The 19,073-nt window shown below is 38.3% G+C and overlaps 3 protein-coding genes across 6 annotated transcripts in view; 2 read left to right on the top strand and 1 right to left on the bottom strand.

The window, feature by feature from the left end:
• Positions 1-10,248, bottom strand: part of TRIM23 (tripartite motif containing 23) — a 22,442-nt gene extending 12,194 nt beyond the window's left edge. Inside the window, exons 1-5 of the mRNA XM_020783681.3 lie at positions 9,688-10,248; positions 8,173-8,335; positions 3,720-3,841; positions 1,560-1,838; positions 851-1,033 (exon numbers count right to left, since the gene is read on the bottom strand). Coding sequence (XP_020639340.1) covers positions 851-1,033; positions 1,560-1,838; positions 3,720-3,841; positions 8,173-8,335; positions 9,688-9,780 — 840 coding nt within the window. The 5' untranslated portion in view covers positions 9,781-10,248. The remainder of the gene's footprint in view (positions 1-850; positions 1,034-1,559; positions 1,839-3,719; positions 3,842-8,172; positions 8,336-9,687) is intronic.
• Positions 10,242-19,073, top strand: part of TRAPPC13 (trafficking protein particle complex subunit 13) — a 25,472-nt gene continuing 16,640 nt past the window's right edge. For all 4 annotated transcript variants that reach the window (XM_020783685.3, XM_020783684.3, XM_020783683.3 and 1 more), the window contains exons 1-2: positions 10,242-10,480; positions 18,141-18,209. In XM_020783685.3, coding sequence (XP_020639344.1) covers positions 10,435-10,480; positions 18,141-18,209 — 115 coding nt within the window. In that variant the 5' untranslated portion in view covers positions 10,242-10,434. The remainder of the gene's footprint in view (positions 10,481-18,140; positions 18,210-19,073) is intronic.
• Positions 13,816-15,182, top strand: SHLD3 (shieldin complex subunit 3). Its single transcript, XM_072992707.2, has one exon. The coding sequence runs from the start codon at positions 13,942-13,944 to the stop codon at positions 14,671-14,673; it is 732 nt and encodes a 243-aa protein (XP_072848808.2). The 5' UTR covers positions 13,816-13,941; the 3' UTR covers positions 14,674-15,182.

Here is a 19,073-nt window from a genome sequence, read left to right as displayed (position 1 = left end):
ATTGTAAAACCAAGGAGACAGGTCATTAAATTATTACTGGGCAGTTAAAATAGTTTTCTCTTATCCCATGCATTAGTTATAATTCTGACTTAAAATTGTACTTGGCAGGCTTTCCCCACTAGTATTTATTCTTCTAATAAGCATGTGTTACTATTCTTCACTCAATTAAAAAAACAGAATGAATGATCTTTGTCTATTTAGAATATTGTTTCACTCCTTATAACATTCTCCCCATTTCAGCTAAAAAACAAACAATCTATCAGCAAAATTGCTTTTGAATACAAAGTTCATAAGGAAAACTACAATGCACTGAAGATAGAACTGTATCACCATCATAACAACATTTATTTACCACCTTTCTGACCTCCCAAGGGCTGTCAATAAAATGTACAACAGATTAAAGTAATTTAAAAAACAGGTATAAAATTAGTTTAAAAGGTTTTCAAAATGGATTTAAGACACTTACGTAGCTGATTACATCAAAACAAAAGCATAACCTAATCACTATAGCATAGGCTAAATGCTAGAAGATAATATATTAATTGGGGTTATCTGGTCCACTTGATGCCTCTTAAGCAGGTTTTAAGCAAGCAATATGACCATCCCAGAAATTTTGTAGAATTCCCATGACCCAACAAGAGATTTCCTGACCTTATTCAGTCTTTGCAAGCTTATGTCATTGCTAAAACTTGATTTATTTACAAGAGGTGGTATAAAAATGCTTTCATGACTCTATTTAACACGGGATAATGTTGTATGCTACTACTTTAAAAACAAGCAAAAGGATTACAAGAATACTGCAGTTACAAGAAAGACATGTGCAAGCTGAGAAAAATTAAAAATTGCTTACATGTTCAGTGTGAGCCATTCCAACACCATCTTCAATTATCTGCTCTCCACCTTCTATCTGTTGAACAATTCCAACTAGCTTCCGAGAGTAGTCTGATATTTCTTCTGTGAAAGTTCTTATACAGTGAGCCATGTCTAAAATGGAAGCACGGATCTGGTTTGCTTCTGGTTCTAAAACACTGTGCTAAGGGGAAAAACATCAAAATCAATGTAAACATCATTTCCTGATACTTTTTGTATCTCTCCATATTCACAAACATCTGTACAAGTAGAAAAAGTAAACCCTTTGATATTCTACCCTGGATGCCTTGTGTGGAAATACGACACAAAAAATAAAAAATCTACCTGTTAAAAACTTAATTATAAGAAACCTGGACAACTTATTTCAACAGATATGTGAAACATGAATTTAGAAGTACACAAAGATTACTAGCAAAAACCATTTAAAGAAAAATTTAATCATTTAGATTATTATTAAAGACAAGCATATATTCACAGTCAGTAGACTTGCCATGTGGATTCAGGAGAGCAGCTTTAAAGACAGGCAGTGTTCTTGTGAGTGATACAACTAGTGAGATTAATAAAGTAGTAATCTAACAAGCAGGAAAGGGAGCAAAATATGATAAAGTAATTATTATGATTGGCAGAGAGAAAAAGGCAAGTGAATATGTATTAACACTGACATAACTAGAGAATAAAGAGAGACCTACTTTATGACCCTGGTGTTTTCCATATTCTTTGCAGACACAACACATTAAGGGGCTGCCTTGACAACCCTCCTCCAGGCACACAAATTCTATGGCGTGCACTTGGTGCTGAGAGCACATTGTCTTCTCATGAGGTTTATCAGCAAGGGGTACACGCCTATGTTTTGCTAGAGTCTTTGTAGAATGTGTGAGCTGGGAACACTCTGCACACAGGTGAGTGGCACACACTGTGCAATACACGGAAGCAAGATGAGTCTCGTCCTCATCACAGCGGATGATACACTAACAGAAAAGAGAAATATATGTACTTTTATTTTAAAAAATCACATCCTATTCACTGGTGGCTTATATATAACAATGGGATTGAACACAAGCATCAGTGAATGTGGAAAATCTTATTGGTGTTCCCATGAGGTGTGCATGACTAACTGGAACTAACTGACAAACTACCAGGGCATCTCAGCTCTGTGCCCAATCAAACTTCTAACTGAACAATCAAGGTGTCACTGCAACGTTGTCAATTAGAGGGGCACTAGAAGGCATAAGAGGGGTTTTTCAGCTTTTGGGAAAAAAACTACAGTGGTGTTTCGCATTACGACGTTAATTCGTTCCAGCAAGAGATCGAAAACGTCGTAATGCGAAATAAAAAAGCCCACAGAAGCGCATTAAAACCCGCTTAATGCATTCCTATGGGCTTGAAACTCACCATCCAGCGAAGATCCTCCATAGCACGGCCATTTTCGCTGCCCGTGCAGCGAGGAATCCGTCCCAGAAAAGAGCGGGGAGCCATTTTTTTTACCTGGCAGCCATTTTGAAACCACCGATCAGCTGGTCGAAAATAGTCGTTTTGCGAGAATCGGTTCCCGAAGCAGGGGACCGATCATCGCAAACTGAAATTCCCCCATAGGAAATATCATTTTGCAATCGCTAAAGCGATCGCAAAAACAGTCATAATGCGATTTCATCGTTAAATGGGGCGCTTGTCTTGCGAGGCACCACTGTATTTTATTTTGGCTTAAACCCATTTTTCAGTTAGCAAAAACCCACTGTTACAACCTTTATTTTATTTTATTTTATTTTTCTTATTTATAGGCCACCTTTCTCTTGATAAGGGGACTCAAGGCAGCTCACAATATTAAAAAGAACAGGATCAAAAGACAACAAATTATACATTAAAAACAACTGGACTATAAAACAAACTAAACTACACTGAATTAATTAAAAACATATAAAACATTAAAAACCATCTTAAGTAAAAAATAAGACTCATAGGTTCAGTCATGATTATTAAGAGCCTGCCTGAAAAAGTGGGTCTTCAATTGTCAGTGGAAGGATAAAAGAAAGAGAGCCATCCTAATCTCCCACAGGAGAGAGCATTCCATAAACTGAGAGCAGCAACAGAGAAGGCCCTCTCTAGCATCGCCATCAATTGTGCCTGTGCTGGCAATGGGACTGAAAGGAAGGCTCCTCTGATGACCTCTGATGCACTTTACAGTGATATACTTTTCACTATATAACCAGAGAATTTGTTTAAAAGCAAAATTTGCTTTTTAAAAAGTAAAAATACAAATTAGTTTTTTGGTCCCACCTATTTGAATTTTATAGCTAGCAAATCTGAAAAAATGGCTCTCAGTCCTGCTGAGATTGGCCATCCTGGCTCCAAATCAGTGTTTCCTAACCCTGGGTAACTGGGTGTTCTTGGACTGCAATTCCCAGAAGTCTTCACCACTGACTCTGCTGGTTAGGATTTCTTGGAATTGCAGTCCAAGAAGATCTGAGTTATCCAAGGCTGGGAACCACTGCTTGAAATCATAATTATTTGGATCCACGACTACAGCAAACACCTATAATGGTGAAATATTTGAATTAAGTCAAACATCTGTGTAAGCTGACTGAAAAACAATATACCGTATTTTTCGCTCCATAAGACGCACCTTTCCATAAGACGCACCAATTTTTAGGAGAAGAAAACAGGAAAATATAATGTTTTCTTCGCTCCATAAGACGCACAGATTTTCCACCCCCCTGTTTTGTGGGGAAAAAGTGCGTCTTATGGTGCGAAAAATACGGTAAATAAAAACAAATAAACCCTAGCCCAAATATTATAGCAAATAATAATATTATAGCAAAATGAAACACTTAAGAACTGTTAATCACTCCTACCTCTCCAGAAAGGCCAATAGCTTCTTCAGTTGTCCCACACTGACCGCCAAGCCCATTTTGCAGACGCTCTAGAAGTTCCAATAAAGCAAAGTTTTTTTTCAATCCCCAGACCCCAGAATCTCCTGTTTTTAGAAAAAAAATATTAAAATAATCAAATTTGTTACTGAAGCAAAGGAAAAACAAGACAGTACTAGATTCGCCTGTAATCAGCCTTGTGGGACAGCTTGTGTTAAATAAGGTGTTTGCTTTCATTGCTCTTAGTAAAGGTTCCCCTTGACATTTAGTCCAGTTGTGTCTGACTCTAGGGCGCAGTGTTCATCCCTGTCTCCAAGCCATAGAGCCAGAGTTTGTCCGTAGACAGTTTCTGTGGTCACGTGGCCAGTGCGACTAGATACAGAATGCCGTTACCTTCCCACTGAGGTGGTACCTATTTATCTACTCGCATTTTTACATGCTTTCGAACTGCTAGGTTGGCAGGAGGTTGGACATTGCTCTTACTTGCCCATTAACTGCCTCACCAACCTATTCCATCCACACTGTGATATAGCACAATGAGATGTATTCTACTAGCTTGCACAAGGCTTTGTTTTTGCACTCACATTTAATGGGGCCTTGGTTCCAACCTAACATTCATTTTTAATGGCTAATTTATTTATTTTCAACATCCCTTCGAATGTTGATTCCATCCCTTTTGTACTGGCTCAATGCTAACTGCAAAACAACAACAAAAACCACAAACAAACAAAACCACTCTATTCTCTGAAGGCTTTAAGTTCCACTAAACACAAAAATATTTTAAAGGTCAGAATAAATACTTAAGACAGCTATATTTTCTTTGTTTTCAATTATGGTGTTTTGATGGACAGATTCCAGCGTAGTATTTTAGTAGAAATGTCAGTACTGATCAAGCCTACACAAATGTAGTCCAGCAAATGCAGTAGTCATTCAATATTTATTGTCAAGTACCTTATACAAATATTTATTTCTGTCATAAGCCATACATGAAAGAATAATATTCCATAGATTTTTCTGTTTCATTAAATAAATGGCATGTTCTCAGTTTCAAAGCGTACAACATTTGGCAGTCCCTTTTTAACAAAAGGCATCAAGCTTCGCATCAGGCAGATCTGATCAGATGAGTTCAGAAACAAGACAGCATTATGCACCCTATGCTAGTCTGAATACTGAACCCATTGATTTCTGTATACGTACTAGTCACTGATTAGATAAATGTTCCTCTTTGATTCTTCAGTGACTGAATACATCAGAGTCAGAATACAGTACATGTTTTAATTTCAGCAGAGGAAACCAAGAGTGCTGAAGAAACCAGATTAAATCTTCAGAAAAATAACTTGTCTTGAACACAACACAAGTGTGGAGGAAAAAAGCTACTCTCTCAGAAGCTGCCAGCTGAGAGTAAACAATACCCATTATGAATCTTGCATTCATTGCTATTAATGCTTTACCAAGACTGTTTTCCCTTGCTTGGTTCTTTTTGGTTCCACTTTCTAAACTACAGTTGATGCATATTTATACAGTATGTCTCTTTCAGTCTGTGAGGGAATCTCAGAATCCTCTTACACAGGTCTATGCTTCCCTCTTACAGTATTTTTTCTACTACTACAAATTAACTCACATAAAGATTTCCTGCCTGTTCATCAGGAGACTGCTACCTCCTAAGGTATATATGCCTATACAGTATATGAGAGTATGTTTACACTGTGCAACAATGGAATGGATCCACAAAAGGAAATCTATTAAGAACATTACAAAGATATTTGATACCAGATATCAAAAGCAACACAATTCCAGAAATAATGAATGGGTTTTGGATGGTCATATCTTGGCTTCTGGAGCTAAGACATGCAGAAATCTCTGTCAATCTTACACATCTCCTTTGTCTTAAGCTATCTTATGTCTATACTGTAATTAACTGTTACTTCATGTTCTGCATGAACTGAGAAACTTCAGTTATCAATTTTGAACTGAGCCAGAATATTAAACAATTCTAAGCCATATCTTAAGATCCTGGCTTGTTCCACTGTCAGTAACAAAAAATGAAGGTTAACTAGAAATGTCCTGGATTTATTTCTGTACACTACAAAGGGAAAAGGAAGAGGCTTTGGGTGTTGACGAAAGGTTTGCATATAACTTGGTTTCATAAACCATGACATATTGTCTCAATACAACCATTAGGAAAACAATATCTTTCTAGCAATTACCATTAAATTTTTAAAAAAGCTCCATGAACAAAATATTCTGTGCATCCCCATTATGATCTTTAAAGGTGGTAGAGAAAATGAGTTTCATACAATGCATAGCTCAAAAGACCGTATGCTTTAGGGACAGGGTATGCCAATTAAAAGACCTAAATCACAAAATAAACCTAATCTAATTCTATGATATTTTGGGAAATAATGAAGGGTGTACCCACGGACTCTCATTTTGCAGATACTCTCCAAATTTCTTCCCAAATCTACAGCACAATTTCCTGGTTCTTCAGTTTTCTTGTAAGGACACCTCACAAGGAATAAAGAAGGTTTATAAAGGCCAAGTCATCCAATGCCTTAATGAGCACATATTTGAAAGTCCTGGTAAGTGTTGTCATCTTTAAGCATAGCACACCCTAATTTAAGAAGAAGCTGAACAAGTCTTGACAAAACATGCTGCTTTTCTTCTTTTTATAAAGTGGTTTTCTTCCCTTAAACAACTGAACTCTTATGCCACTGCCATGCCCATGTTCATCCCAGAATATCTAGGAAAGAGGTGAGGAACATCCTTTCCCCACTTTTCAAATGTTGTGTGACTGACATTTCCATTATGCCTAACAACTAACCATCTGAGTCAAGGCTGATGAATACTGAGGTACAGTGGTGACGACGGTATACTGAGGTATACTGAGGTACAGAATACTGAGGTACAGTGGTGACATGACGACGATAATCCATCCTGTGAAAATCGCTGTTTAGCAAAATCGTTGTCATGCGAAAACCCTTTCCCCATTGGAATGCATAGAAACCCGGTTTAATGCGTTCCAATGGGGAAAATACCTCATTGTCCAGCGAAGATCGCCCATAGGGAAGCCATTTTGCTGAGCACCGATCAGCTGTAAAAATGGCTGCCCTGCAAAGCATAGGTCTGGAAAACACAGGGCAGCCATTTTGCGAAGCCGAAAAAATCATTGTTTGCGAACAAATGGTTCGTGAAGCACAGACCTAATCGACATCCAGAGAAAATCCCCATTAGGAATGACTGTTTTGCGAATCCCTATAACGATTGCAGAAAGTCATCGTTATGCGGATTCATCGTTTAGCGGGGTTGTCATTTAGCAAGGTACCACGGTACAAGACATCTCAAGTTCTCAACTATAAATGCCATCTCTCACTCACTGTACTTTTAAATAGATAATCAAAATCTACCTTTTAACTCCTTTAGTTCTCATCCCAACCAAAACAATAGTATTTGGATATACCTGTTTCCTTGTTATTTTCGCCTCCTAATTTGCTTTCTTTCTCTTGTTCCTATCCCCAAAAAATCACAATCTAAATTTGAACAGCAGATAGTGAACAGTGAACTCTTCAGGGCAGGAATACATCTTCTTCCACCTCTTAGTTCTTACAATTCCACATATTTCAATGGCATTATGTTGTTTATTATGTCCTGTCAAATCACTTCTCAGTTATGATGACTCTGATTAAACTTTTGCATTAGGTATTTAAGGTGCGGTTTATCACTGTCAGTGAGTTTGACCCTAGGTCTCCTGAGTCCTGGGTCATCTTTCTATCTATTGTACCATATTCTATAAATACAGGAAAATACTGGAAGCACAACATTGCTTGAATCAAAGTGTTCTCGTTGTACTTTGCCACCAATGAAACAATTACCTAAGACAGATGCATAAGCAATATGTTAAGATACCCATGGATGTTTGAAAAGTAAAAAACATATTTAGCATACACAAAGTTCAAGAAATTGCAAATGAGTAAAATACTACCATATACCATAAAATCTTTATTTCTTGTAAACTGGCTTACAATGTCCTGCTGAGTTTAATAATTCAGATCCTGATTTTTTGCTTTCATGTCAAAAGCTTCCCAAAAGCCAAATATTGTTACAGCTGAAACCCAAAAAAAGTTCAGAGGACAAATCCAATCTGTCCAATGCCATAAATGCTGTATGTTGCAATCCTAATCTTGCAAATTAGGCTCTGCTTCCCCAAACCTTTCAAAGTCTTTGCAGCATACTTTCCCTTTTTGGGGGCACATGACAGAATTGCAACTGTCTTTGAAACCAATCTCAATATTTTACTATGTGGCAATTTGCATCAGTATATTGAATTAGCTGGCAATATTCTATTCCTACAGTAATTATACCAGTCAAACAGATAAGTACAATGTATGACATCTACAAACAAAAGCCCAAATCAAGTTATATCTTTTCCAAATGGCCTCACCTAACTCAGTAACCTGGCGATCAAAAGGACACCGAACGGCCCTTCCATGGAGAGGAAGTCGGGTAAGACAGTCATGACAGACAGTATGTCCACATAAAAGCAGTCTAGGAACTTTGTCTCCTTGAAGTGAAAATACATCTTCACAAACTCCACATTCCAAAACCTGTAATTTATAAGAAAATGTCTTCAATTTTAAATAAAGATGTTAATATAGTTTGAGGCTCATTACGTGCTGCTGTGGTGGGATGGGCAGGAACAGAACAAGTCTTAATCAAACCAGTACATTCACTCTATACATTCAGCAGAGATTAGTTAGTCAACATATCCTGGAAGATGCAGCCTGTATCTTACAGCATGTCAGACAAAATGTATCTTTACTGTTGTGGTCTGAGTACAGTATTTCCCAAGTCTCACTAGGTTCAAAGAGATTTATCTCCATGCACGTTGCTACAGGAGTTGCCTGTTAGTCACAAAATGTTAACCAAGTTAAAAGACATTTCAGAGAAACAATCCTTTAATAGTAGTTGTAGAAGGGCTAGCTGTGTTAGTCTGTGCAAGCATTATAGGTGAAAACAAAGTAAAAATAAAAGGAAAACAAAAATGTGGTGGCACCTTAAAGAATTTTATATTTTTAATGTGAGCTTATGTCTGATGAAATGGACTTGTCCACAAAAGCTCTCATTAAAAAACATAGTCTTTAAGATGCCACTACATTTTTGGTTTTTTTTACTTTTTACTTTGCTTTCACCTATAATCCTTTAAAAAGTCTTTGAAGAAAAAGAACCACTGCTCTTCAAAAACTCATACTGAGCTTTTCAAGATTTTACTTCCACAAGAATAACATTTCAGATGTGGAAGAAGGTTTGATTCTCTTCCTATGTTCTATTCATCCACACACTTGAGACTAGTGCTGCACAACCAGATTATTTTTCTGGAAGAATTCCTATGCTTTCTGTAGCTATATGACAAGCAGAATTTAAACAGAAAAGAGTCTGCTGTTTTGCGATTATGGTATCATTGTGCTTATGATGCTTCTCCTGTTTAATTTACCTTTATTACTGTACACAACTGCAAAGAGTGCCTGAACGTTACTAGGAAAAAAAGGAGTAACCCCTACAAACAACCTGGCTCTCTATCAATTTGCTCACTTATCTAATAAAAAAAGTTAATATAAACATTGCACTGGACATCCCATGCTCGGTATGTCGAGCAAAGAGAAAAGATGAAGAAAAGGAAATACATACAGCCCTAGCTTAAGGACTATTTTTCTCCTCATCCACAATCAGCAACATACCCACGAAGGGATGGTGTTTTTATTTTATTTTTAAATAAAGAAGCTGTTTGACGGAGTGCTATAGGAAAGGAACCAAAACCGGGTTAACGAAGCGGGCCCTCTCCGTTTCCTAACGATCAGTTTCTCCACAGGTTTCGTTCCCTTCCGTCCTCCAAAACCCTCGAGGGAACTGCACCAAGTCGATCTGGGAAGGCCGACCGGCTTCACTTGAGTCTCCTCACCTTCACCACAGGCCCACCGGGGCTTCGGTGCTGCCTACTCCCGGCATCCATTCCTGCTCCAGCTCCGACCTTGTTTACACTTAGCGCCGCCATCTTGGATGGGGGAAACGCTTAAAGGAAAAAAGGACGAGAAGATACCGCTTTCCTCCCACCGCTGCGGTCCCTCAGGCTCAGGGGACGGGACGAGGCTTGAGTGAAAGCCGGCTTCACCAATGAGAGCCGGGGGGGGAGGGGGAGGGATATGGAGGGATACTGCACCGACGTCGCAGTCGCAGTCCCAGTCTATGGTTTTCTGGACGGGACTCTCGACGCACTACGCATGCCTATTCCCTGACGCTACCCTTTTGTTCCCGGTGAACCGCGGGGCACTTTGAGACCGACGCCGTGCCTCACGAAAGACTACAAATATCATCATGCTACGCGCGTTCAGAGGCCTCTGAGTCCTCAGAAGATTACAAAAAAAAAAAAAAAACAGGCAAAAAGGGAATCTGAGTCTCGCGGTGTTGTCTATTGCCTCAGTTCACGCAGCTGTCAAGGTTACGGAAACCGGCAGAGAAAAAATCAACGCGCGTGCACGAAGAGCATTCTGGGAGTTGGAGTTTATAGAAGGTGTGCAGTCGTGGTTTGCGGAAGCGCAGGAAAAATGGCTCTCGTTATTGCCTGGGTTTTGAGTTTTTGAGCTCGAGTTGGAACAAACTCGTTCCTGGCTGATTCTTTGAACGGACCCACGTGGCGAGACTGGGGGCGATGGATGTTACCCAGCCCAAACAGGAGCATCTCTTGGCCCTGAAAGGTAGTAGTAGACCTCGCCTCCCTGAAACATGCTTGCTGCCCCCTTTGGCCTGGATTCTTCCTTTCTCTAATTTTGATCGGGTCGTGGGGGTTAAAGGCTGAAATCTGGTATCTTAGGCACCTCCTGAAAGGTCAGGTAGAGAGATGCAAGAATAAATATTTCAACTATATGCGATAAAGAGGGAGGGAGAGAAAGAGGGACCCTTACCTTTATGACAGCTTTCTTGCCTGTTATTGTTTAGAAAGGCATGTTTTGGTTAACATGCAGAATCTTTTGAACATTACAAAGAACACACACATCCCAATTAGATTATATAAGGAAAAATGCCTCTTTTTTAGCTATTCTGTTTTTGTTATGTGCCATCAAGTATCTTCTGATGCCCTATGAGGTTTGGGTTTTCAGGGTAAATGAGATGGACAGAGAGTGAGCTTCCACGTCCAGGGAGGGATTTGACCTGAGGATTGGTAAGCAATAGCCTGACACTCTTACTCACTCACTGCACACTGGCTGCTTTCAGTAGGTACTACAAAATGTACCTGAAAGTATTTCCTGAACCTAGATTATCTGCCATAGAAATATCCACAGGCTTCCTAAATGAAATGTCTACATGTCTCTTGCTCCTTGAAGCAAATTTTAAAGGTGCCCCTAAATGATGTACTGGGAGACTGTCTCTTAAGAGACATCATCTCTAACTGGGCTGTGCATGCACTGTCTAACATTTGTGATGCCCTACGTAGGGCATCAAAGAATACTGGATTCTGCAGGTCTGTACTGCAGAGCTAACTCCAGATATGTTGACAATATGTGTGTAAGTTCGTTGACAGTTTAATATAAAATAACTGTATCTTTTTTGCAAAATGTGTTATGAAATATTAAATTGGTTGGCCTTCCTCCTGAATGCCCAAGTGTGGGCATGTAACTATTACTGTTGGAATTTCCAGATATCTGTAGCAGAGAAATACTAAAAGAAATTGTGGGTGGTATATACAGTACAATGCAATGGCTTCTGAGCTTTTTGTCTTCTTTTCTGCTATGATATCCTGGACAACAGGTCATTCATTCAGAGTAAGATCTTAATCAAAGAGTGGATCAAATTATTTTCTAAAGAGTGATTCCTTTAAAGTAGCAATGCAACCAGTATTCTTTCTGAGTGATGAAGTGCTTCATCAGGTAGAAGAATAGTTCTGCCCCACAAACTTAATGTAGCCAGACTGCTGTTAGACACACTCCCACCCTTAGTTTCCTGACGTGTCTGAAATGTGCCTTTCTGAGTTTAATATCCAGTTTAAATACATGACATTTTTATTTTGTTGATGTCAGAGAAATTACACAGTGGCTGTTCAGCACAGTATAGTGGAGAAGTTGTAAAAAGTATGCAGAAACCGATAGTGTATATATTGACTAGAAGCCAGGGCCGGAACTCCTCTTTCTTCTTCTCTATGTCTCCCCGCTGCTTCTTATAATCTGTCAGATGGTAAGAAAGACATTTGAAATTATTTTTTCTATGGCGAAACAAGAGCACATGAACATGTTGAAATCCAATTCTGATTTATTCCTGGGAGGAAAAAAAGGTTTTAAACAATTTTATTGCAATATATGTTTCTGCATATGCAGCAGAGAGGAACATTTATATGTAGCTATAATACTATGCAAACATAACACAATCAAACTACTTGGGCTGACTCTGGCCATGATGATACAACCATCAGCAATGAAACCCTTGAAGACCGCAATCCTGTACATACTTGTGAATATCTAATGAAATATAAATTATTGATTTGCACAGGATAGCAGGAGTCAGAAGTGTACTAAATTTCAAAACTGAAGGGGTACTCCTCTTATACCAAATACTACAAAGAATCCTGTAGCACTGCCAGAACTATTATAGCATAAGATTTTTTTATCTAGCGTTCACAGTGGCAAATGTCAGTACTACCTCTTGGCCTCTGTGGTCCATCAATAGGCAAAATGTGACCGTGTATATGTTACTGGACTGCAACTCCTCAGCCACAGAGAGCATGTTGAGGAACACTAGGAGTTTCAATTTAGTAATATCTGGGAGAAACATTTTACCCATCTCTGTTCTAGTATGTGTACATTTTCTTCCACTTTGTGTCTCTTCTCCGTGGGCATCAGGCTGAAAGAAAGGCTTCCACTAGTCTTTTGACCTTTCTGCTTCTTGGATGGAGACATGAGGCACAGAAACCTATCTTCTAAGCAGAATCCAGTGATATTCTGGACAAACCAAAACACACATCTTTGTAATTCATTCATATTGCCTATAATATTAGGGAAATATATTTAGGCCTCCATAGATTAGTGAGGATCTCGTTCATGGTTGCCTGTATGTAACACTAGCTGCAGTAATGGTCATGCAGCTTGAAGAAGGAGCTCTCTGGAAAGTGGAGTGTGGAGTTAAGTGGTGAAAATATTATAACAAGATAAAGAGGCATTAATGCAGAATTCTTGGGATGCATGTTCTTGGAATTTGACACATGTACGCTTCCATAACTTTTGAGATTAGCTACTTATGGAATGCCATAAGGTTTAGCCTAGAAGCATTATTTTAGGAACCTCTTCTTCAAGACTTTTTAAGCTTTTCGGCTAGAAAGCTGAGATCATCTGAATTTCAGTGTTTGAAATGTGATACAAGTCAGGTGTATGTCTTCCCTTCCCTGTAATAACATGAATAGTGTGGGAAAATCAGGCAGGGCGATATAGGACGGAAAAGGTCCACAAGGCCAGCTTCAGTCTTCCCAGCTCCCTTCTCTGTTTTACAACTTTTATTTTCTTATATTCACATTGTAATGCTACTATATCTGGCCCTCCCCTTTTAAAATTGCAGCTGGCAGTTAAATAACTACTAGGAGCTGGAAGGTCTCGGTGCCAGATGTGAACGATCAGCTGTGTCCCTCCATTACACTACAGTTTCTACCTCATTGTTCCTCTTCTGCAACTGCTATTTAATTTGGACCAGTGTGTTTAATGTAATGTGTAGTTCAGCTATCACAGAAGTACCTGGAAAGAATGTCGGTGCTGCAGCTGGATTCATTTCCAACTGGAGCAGCTCACGTGTTTAATTTCTGAATCAAATCTTTGTAATATTCTGGTTTTACTTAGGTTTAGTAGCAAATCAGATGGCTGGATGAAAGCAAATGAAACAGAACTTTAAATCTAAGAGGGTACTACGCAGGAGGAATTTTGTAGTGGCAAATTTTTACAAGAGGTAACATTTGTTATCTCATTTTCTACACAGAGGTTGGTTAATAGAATTGTAAGATGTATGGTAATGCTGCTGGTGTATCTGATTATTTATAATACTTCCGCTCCAGGTCCTGTTTTCTTCTGATCTGCTCAGCACATGGCATAAGATTTTTTAATGCAATAACACCTTGTTAGTGATGAAGCTCTTGTCCATGAAACTTCTGTGATAAGAATGTGTGGATTCCTGTGGTTTGAGCATGGATGTGGTTCTGCATTATCGAACATGGCAAAGGGACCCTGCAGAACTGCAAAAAATCGCAGAAGAGGCACTGAGGGGATTTCCTCTTCGGAAGCTGCCAAATTTCATACCATGGTTTCCTAATGACTTGTGCAAACACCCCCTCAAGCCCAAAAGAAAACCTCCAGTTCTTTCAATTCATGAAGCTGAAGAACTAAAACAGCATCATACAACCCCAGAAGCTGCTTGTGGGTCCCCCTGTTATGACTGTACAGAAAAGCTCCAGGAATTTCATCCAGATACAAAAGCTAGATGGTGTTTAGAAGCAAAAACTGATACAAACAGCTTGGGAAAGCAGTTGGCAACTAGCAAACAGCCCTTCAGAAGATCTTGGAGTGTGTCTGTTCCCAGCCCTAAGCTTAAATACAAGATTCTCCCGTTATCTAGAGAACTGCAGATCACTCTACAAAAATTAAAGCTGCATGTGTTCTATAGAGCCCAATGGATAATTGAACCATCCACCTTTAATAATCAAACACTAGAAGAAATTTGGGTAAAGCTTAACAATATGATCAAACACAAGGAACTGCCATCTTGTAATGCTACCATCCAGAGATGCAAGGGACAGATTTTGATTTTTTGTGATATACTGTACTGTGAATATGTTGCCAATAATCTTAGAGAAAAATTGAACCTTGGGGGTAAAATGAATTTATTTGTTCACAAATATGGTATTATACATAGTTTGTAGCTTCCAACCGAAATACATTTTCTGTGAAATGTTCTGTTTTAAGTACACTTTTAGAAAAGGGTGTATGTGAGGAATTTATGAAAAAACATCTAATTAGCTTGCCCTAGGCATTTCTTATTTTGTAAGATTATAAATGTGAAAATTTGCTTTATTGGACTTGGGAAATCTCCTTGTTGCAATATTAATTCATATGGAGAGAGTTGTACATTGTCAATAAACATGTCTGAGCAAAAGCATGAGATTTGTGTATGTGGTTTGGTGTTTTTTTTATTGTGTGTACTCGGTGAAAATTGGAGGGATAAGTACGATATCTGCTGAAACTGAGCTGTACAAGATTGTATTGTATTTTACTTTAAGCTTAAAAAAACCTGCTTCAAGTGATGTCCATTGTAAGAATAATTAAACGTGTAACAGTAATTACCATTTTACATGTGATATATTGCCTTCTTTGTGTCTGAACGTACTTGTATCAAAGTACTGAGTAATAAAGACTTACAGTTGGAGCAAGAGTGGGTACCTTTAATTAAATGGGGTCCACCACACAAAGATGTTTGACCTCCCATTTTGTAAGGATTACAGTTACGCTACCTTAGTTCATCATACTGTGTTTACAATTATGTCTCTACTAAAACATCTTCACACAAAGAGGACACCTAACATTCGAAGAGTTAGATAGAAATGTGCAATTAGCATCTTTATATCCTAAAGATTTCTATTAGGAAACTAAATAAACCAGTATTTTTAGATTTTTCTATAGTTCATGAATATTTAAATTTCAAGCTGGATCATTTTCCCTCAGTGAAATTATATTGATTTCATGAATATTAAACTGAATAGTATTTGAGTATTCTAAGCAAAATCCACCTGAGTGCACTTAAGCCATCTCTGGCTATCTAAAATGAATGTCCAAATGTTTCCTACATGCTGGAGAGTGTGTGGCCAGAGAGGAACATTTACTTATATATGATGGGAGTGCCCCAAAGTTAAAATGTTTTGGAGGGAATGGTCATATTTTAAAAATGACTAATCAAAATATTGAGTTTTCTGGGACTTTGCATATATTATCAATCATTCTGGGTCCCAGTAATTATTTTAGACCTGCAGAGCTGGAAGAGACCCTATGGATCATTAAGTCCAGCCCTTGTCAAGAAGGTACAGTGGGTAACTGAACTCCCAACCCAGATATCTACACCACTGAGCTATCCAGTAGTTCTGCTGCACAAGCAATTGATGTCCTTCCTAGTGGTGGCAGTGCATCTAGGAATAACAGCATACTAGTAGAGGATGCTGGTGGGGTTGACAGTAGAGAGTTGATTTAAAAGAATATGACAGACGGCACTGGCAGAAAAATTAACATATATTTGAGGCAATCAAAAGGGATAGACAAGCTATACATTTTCATTGCAACGTGGAATCCCATCACTAAATATTTCAGAGAATTCACACAGAAATTCAGACCAAAAGGACACTGCCTGAAATCTTGGAGGGATGTGCTGTAAACTCAAAAGTATACTAAAGTCCGCAGGCAATAAGCTTTACTCCAGATATACGCTGTACCTATATGAATGTTTGTGCTACTGTTATAAAATTGTTTTATTTTGTATGTTGATTTTGAATAATAAAATGGGGGGGAATCCAGCTGAGGTGCATGGCCTGACATAATTGAAGTTTAAAAGTACTGTATTGTTATTATTTGCACTAAACGTCTACAAAATTGGTCAGCTGATACCTGGCATATGTCATTGGGAAAGAGTCATATTTGCAGATCATTCTCACTTGGGTGGTTTAAGTGTTTACTATCCATCCTCAGCATATGTGCCCTAGAATGAATGGATGTGGCAATGATTGATTAGGCTCCAGTGCACACAATAGACAAGAAAAGTTAACATCATACTTGCTGTACCATTGTTATTAATACTATGAGCAAAATTCAACATTTAGTTTACCTAGAATAGACTCACTGAAATATTTTAGCACAACAACTGTAACTTACTTGCATTTATTTCAGTGGGTCTACTCTAGCTAGGACTAATGTTGAATGTAGCCCTATGTGTAGGTAACTCATGACTGATCAAGGGACCCCCCCCCCCAAGAAATTCTGGAGTGAATCCCCAGGATTCTGAATGATCATCGGAATCTTAAATATTATTACTGCATCTATTTTGGTTTGAAGGATGCATGCTTCTGTTGTCTCTGAGATACCCACGTAAGTCAACATCTGCTACAGTTCTTTGACCAGTTTCCTCTCATCTTTCTTATTATGCTCATCTCAAGCAAAATCGTTCAGTAAAAGCAGACGCTGTTCAAATTATTCCCTTTTGGTTTTTTGATCCTGCAGTCAGTAATAGGTCTTTCCAGGATTTAAGTAATTTAAATCATTATTGTTATTATTAAAATAAATGTTGAAGTGAAGGCAGGGAATTAGACCTTTACGCTCCATTAAAAAAAAACACTTCCAAGCCTTATCATGGCATTAGACACTCAAGGACAGCTCCATCAATATTCCTATGATCTTTTGACAGCTGTGAATCAAAACTAATTCATTGTACCTCCAGCTGTTTCCCATTACCTCCCTCAGCAATTAAACCAGGGGAATGGCAGAATTTTCTCACATTTTGAACTTCCTCATTGATGTAACTATTATGCAAGTATACAAAAATCTGTGAATCGCTGGAACTTTGCTGTGAGATCTGTGAGTATTCATAGGACTGCCTATTCCACTACTAATTCCTCTGAAATGTAAGTCTTCATTAGAGATCCTGCTCTGTATATGCCTTTCTTCATATGCTAGGTGGCTGACTCAGGATAGTGCCTTGATATTCAGGATTTAGAAGGCTGTCATGGGTGTGTGACTGTTATCTAGAGTGTGGGAAAGTTTTCAACTATAATATTCCGAATTCCCTAGCCAGCATGGCCATTGGCTGTTCTGCCTGGGGTGTTCGGGAAACTGTAGTTCAAAACAAATTAAACCCAACTCTCTTCCCATCTCTTTTGTGGCTTAGGCTAGCAACCTTTATGTAGTACTAAAGACAAATGGATTCTCCCAAATTCTTAATTCAGTTGTTTACTGCTGTCTTATGCCTTTTTATTGTATGCTTAATGTGATAGTTTACTCTTTTATTGCTGTCTGATTTTGAAGTTCAGTGCAGAAAGACGGGGTGGAAATGTTATAAATATCCTTTAAGAGGGGAAAAGATGGCCGTTCAGAATGTCTTGCAAGTGCTCTGTAGTTGTTAGTAGTAACAACATTGCAGGTGGAGAGAGAGCCCAGATCCCAGTAAACACAGGTTTTTGCATTTCAGTTGTTAGTGTCTACCTGTGATGGGGCAGAGGTGGCAGCAGAGTTGCCTTCCTTATCTTGTTCTGAGTAGAATGTCAGAGGCAATGTCTGAATAGGCTTTGTGATTGATGAAGTGAGCTCCTAAACATGGTTGTGTTGATACTACATTTGCTTTCTACATTTACAGTAATGAGATTGACCAAGCCTACTTTGTTCACCAATATTCCTGTAACTTGTGAAGAGAGAGATTTGCCAGGTAAATGATTTGGTGTTAAATAATATTTAGACATGCGGTAGATTTGATTTTGACAGAACTGTTTTTTAAAAGCTAGAAAATATTTGCAATGCTTGAATCATGATTCTAAAAGAAATATAAGAAGCGTTGCTGAATAATACAAGTGTCAAACAGTGTAGTTAATTAAAATCTTGGAAATTATGGCCTGTAGTTTGCTTATTTGTGCATGTTATGTTTAGATTCTAGAACTGCAGAACTTTTATCTAACTCTTGTGTACTAACATAAGACTTACATTGTTTGAATGGAGGGATATTTTTTTGACCGTATGAGAATTTCAACATATTCCACATATGATACAGAAATGCCCCATATTTAAAAGAGTTTTTAAGTGTGCAGAAGCAAGTTCTCCACTGAAATACCCAGTGCTGGAAATTATAAGGTGGAATGAAAGGGGGGAAAATAAGATTGTATAAAACAAACAAAACAAGGAACACTTATTGTACTGTGGATAATTCCTGGATTTGGTGAATTCCAGTGCCCTTTCCCAATGGAAGAAAATTAAATTTCTCCAGAATGGAGTACCCTGCTGACAACAAGAGTACATCAGTTCTGTTTCACTGCATTACAGTTCTCCAAAAAATATCATGACACATCTTGGTCCCAATGCATTATTTTGGCTGGGATTAAAAAGTGCTTCAGTGGTAAAAATGATAATTTATTGGGACATTTTTGTCCCATCCTTTCTTTTAATAGAAAAAAAAATCCAGCATATGACTGGAATTTGAGAATGTTGTTTACCGTTATTCAGATGAGGTTGCCCCAGTATGCAGTCTAGTTCTGCATGGATTCCATAGCAGAACATTACTCTGGAAGCGTAGAATATC

The sequence above is a fragment of the Pogona vitticeps genome, chromosome 2 (genome assembly GCF_051106095.1).
Source record: "Pogona vitticeps strain Pit_001003342236 chromosome 2, PviZW2.1, whole genome shotgun sequence".
Taxonomy (NCBI): domain Eukaryota; kingdom Metazoa; phylum Chordata; class Lepidosauria; order Squamata; family Agamidae; genus Pogona; species Pogona vitticeps.
The sequence above is the reverse complement of the archived record's forward strand: the minus strand, read 5'-3'. Positions and strand labels throughout refer to the sequence as shown.

What these genes read in the sequence shown, in the direction of transcription:
- SHLD3 (XM_072992707.2), top strand. Translation starts at nt 13,942, where the DNA reads ATGGATGTGGTTCTGCATTATCGAACATGGCAAAGGGACCCTGCAGAA.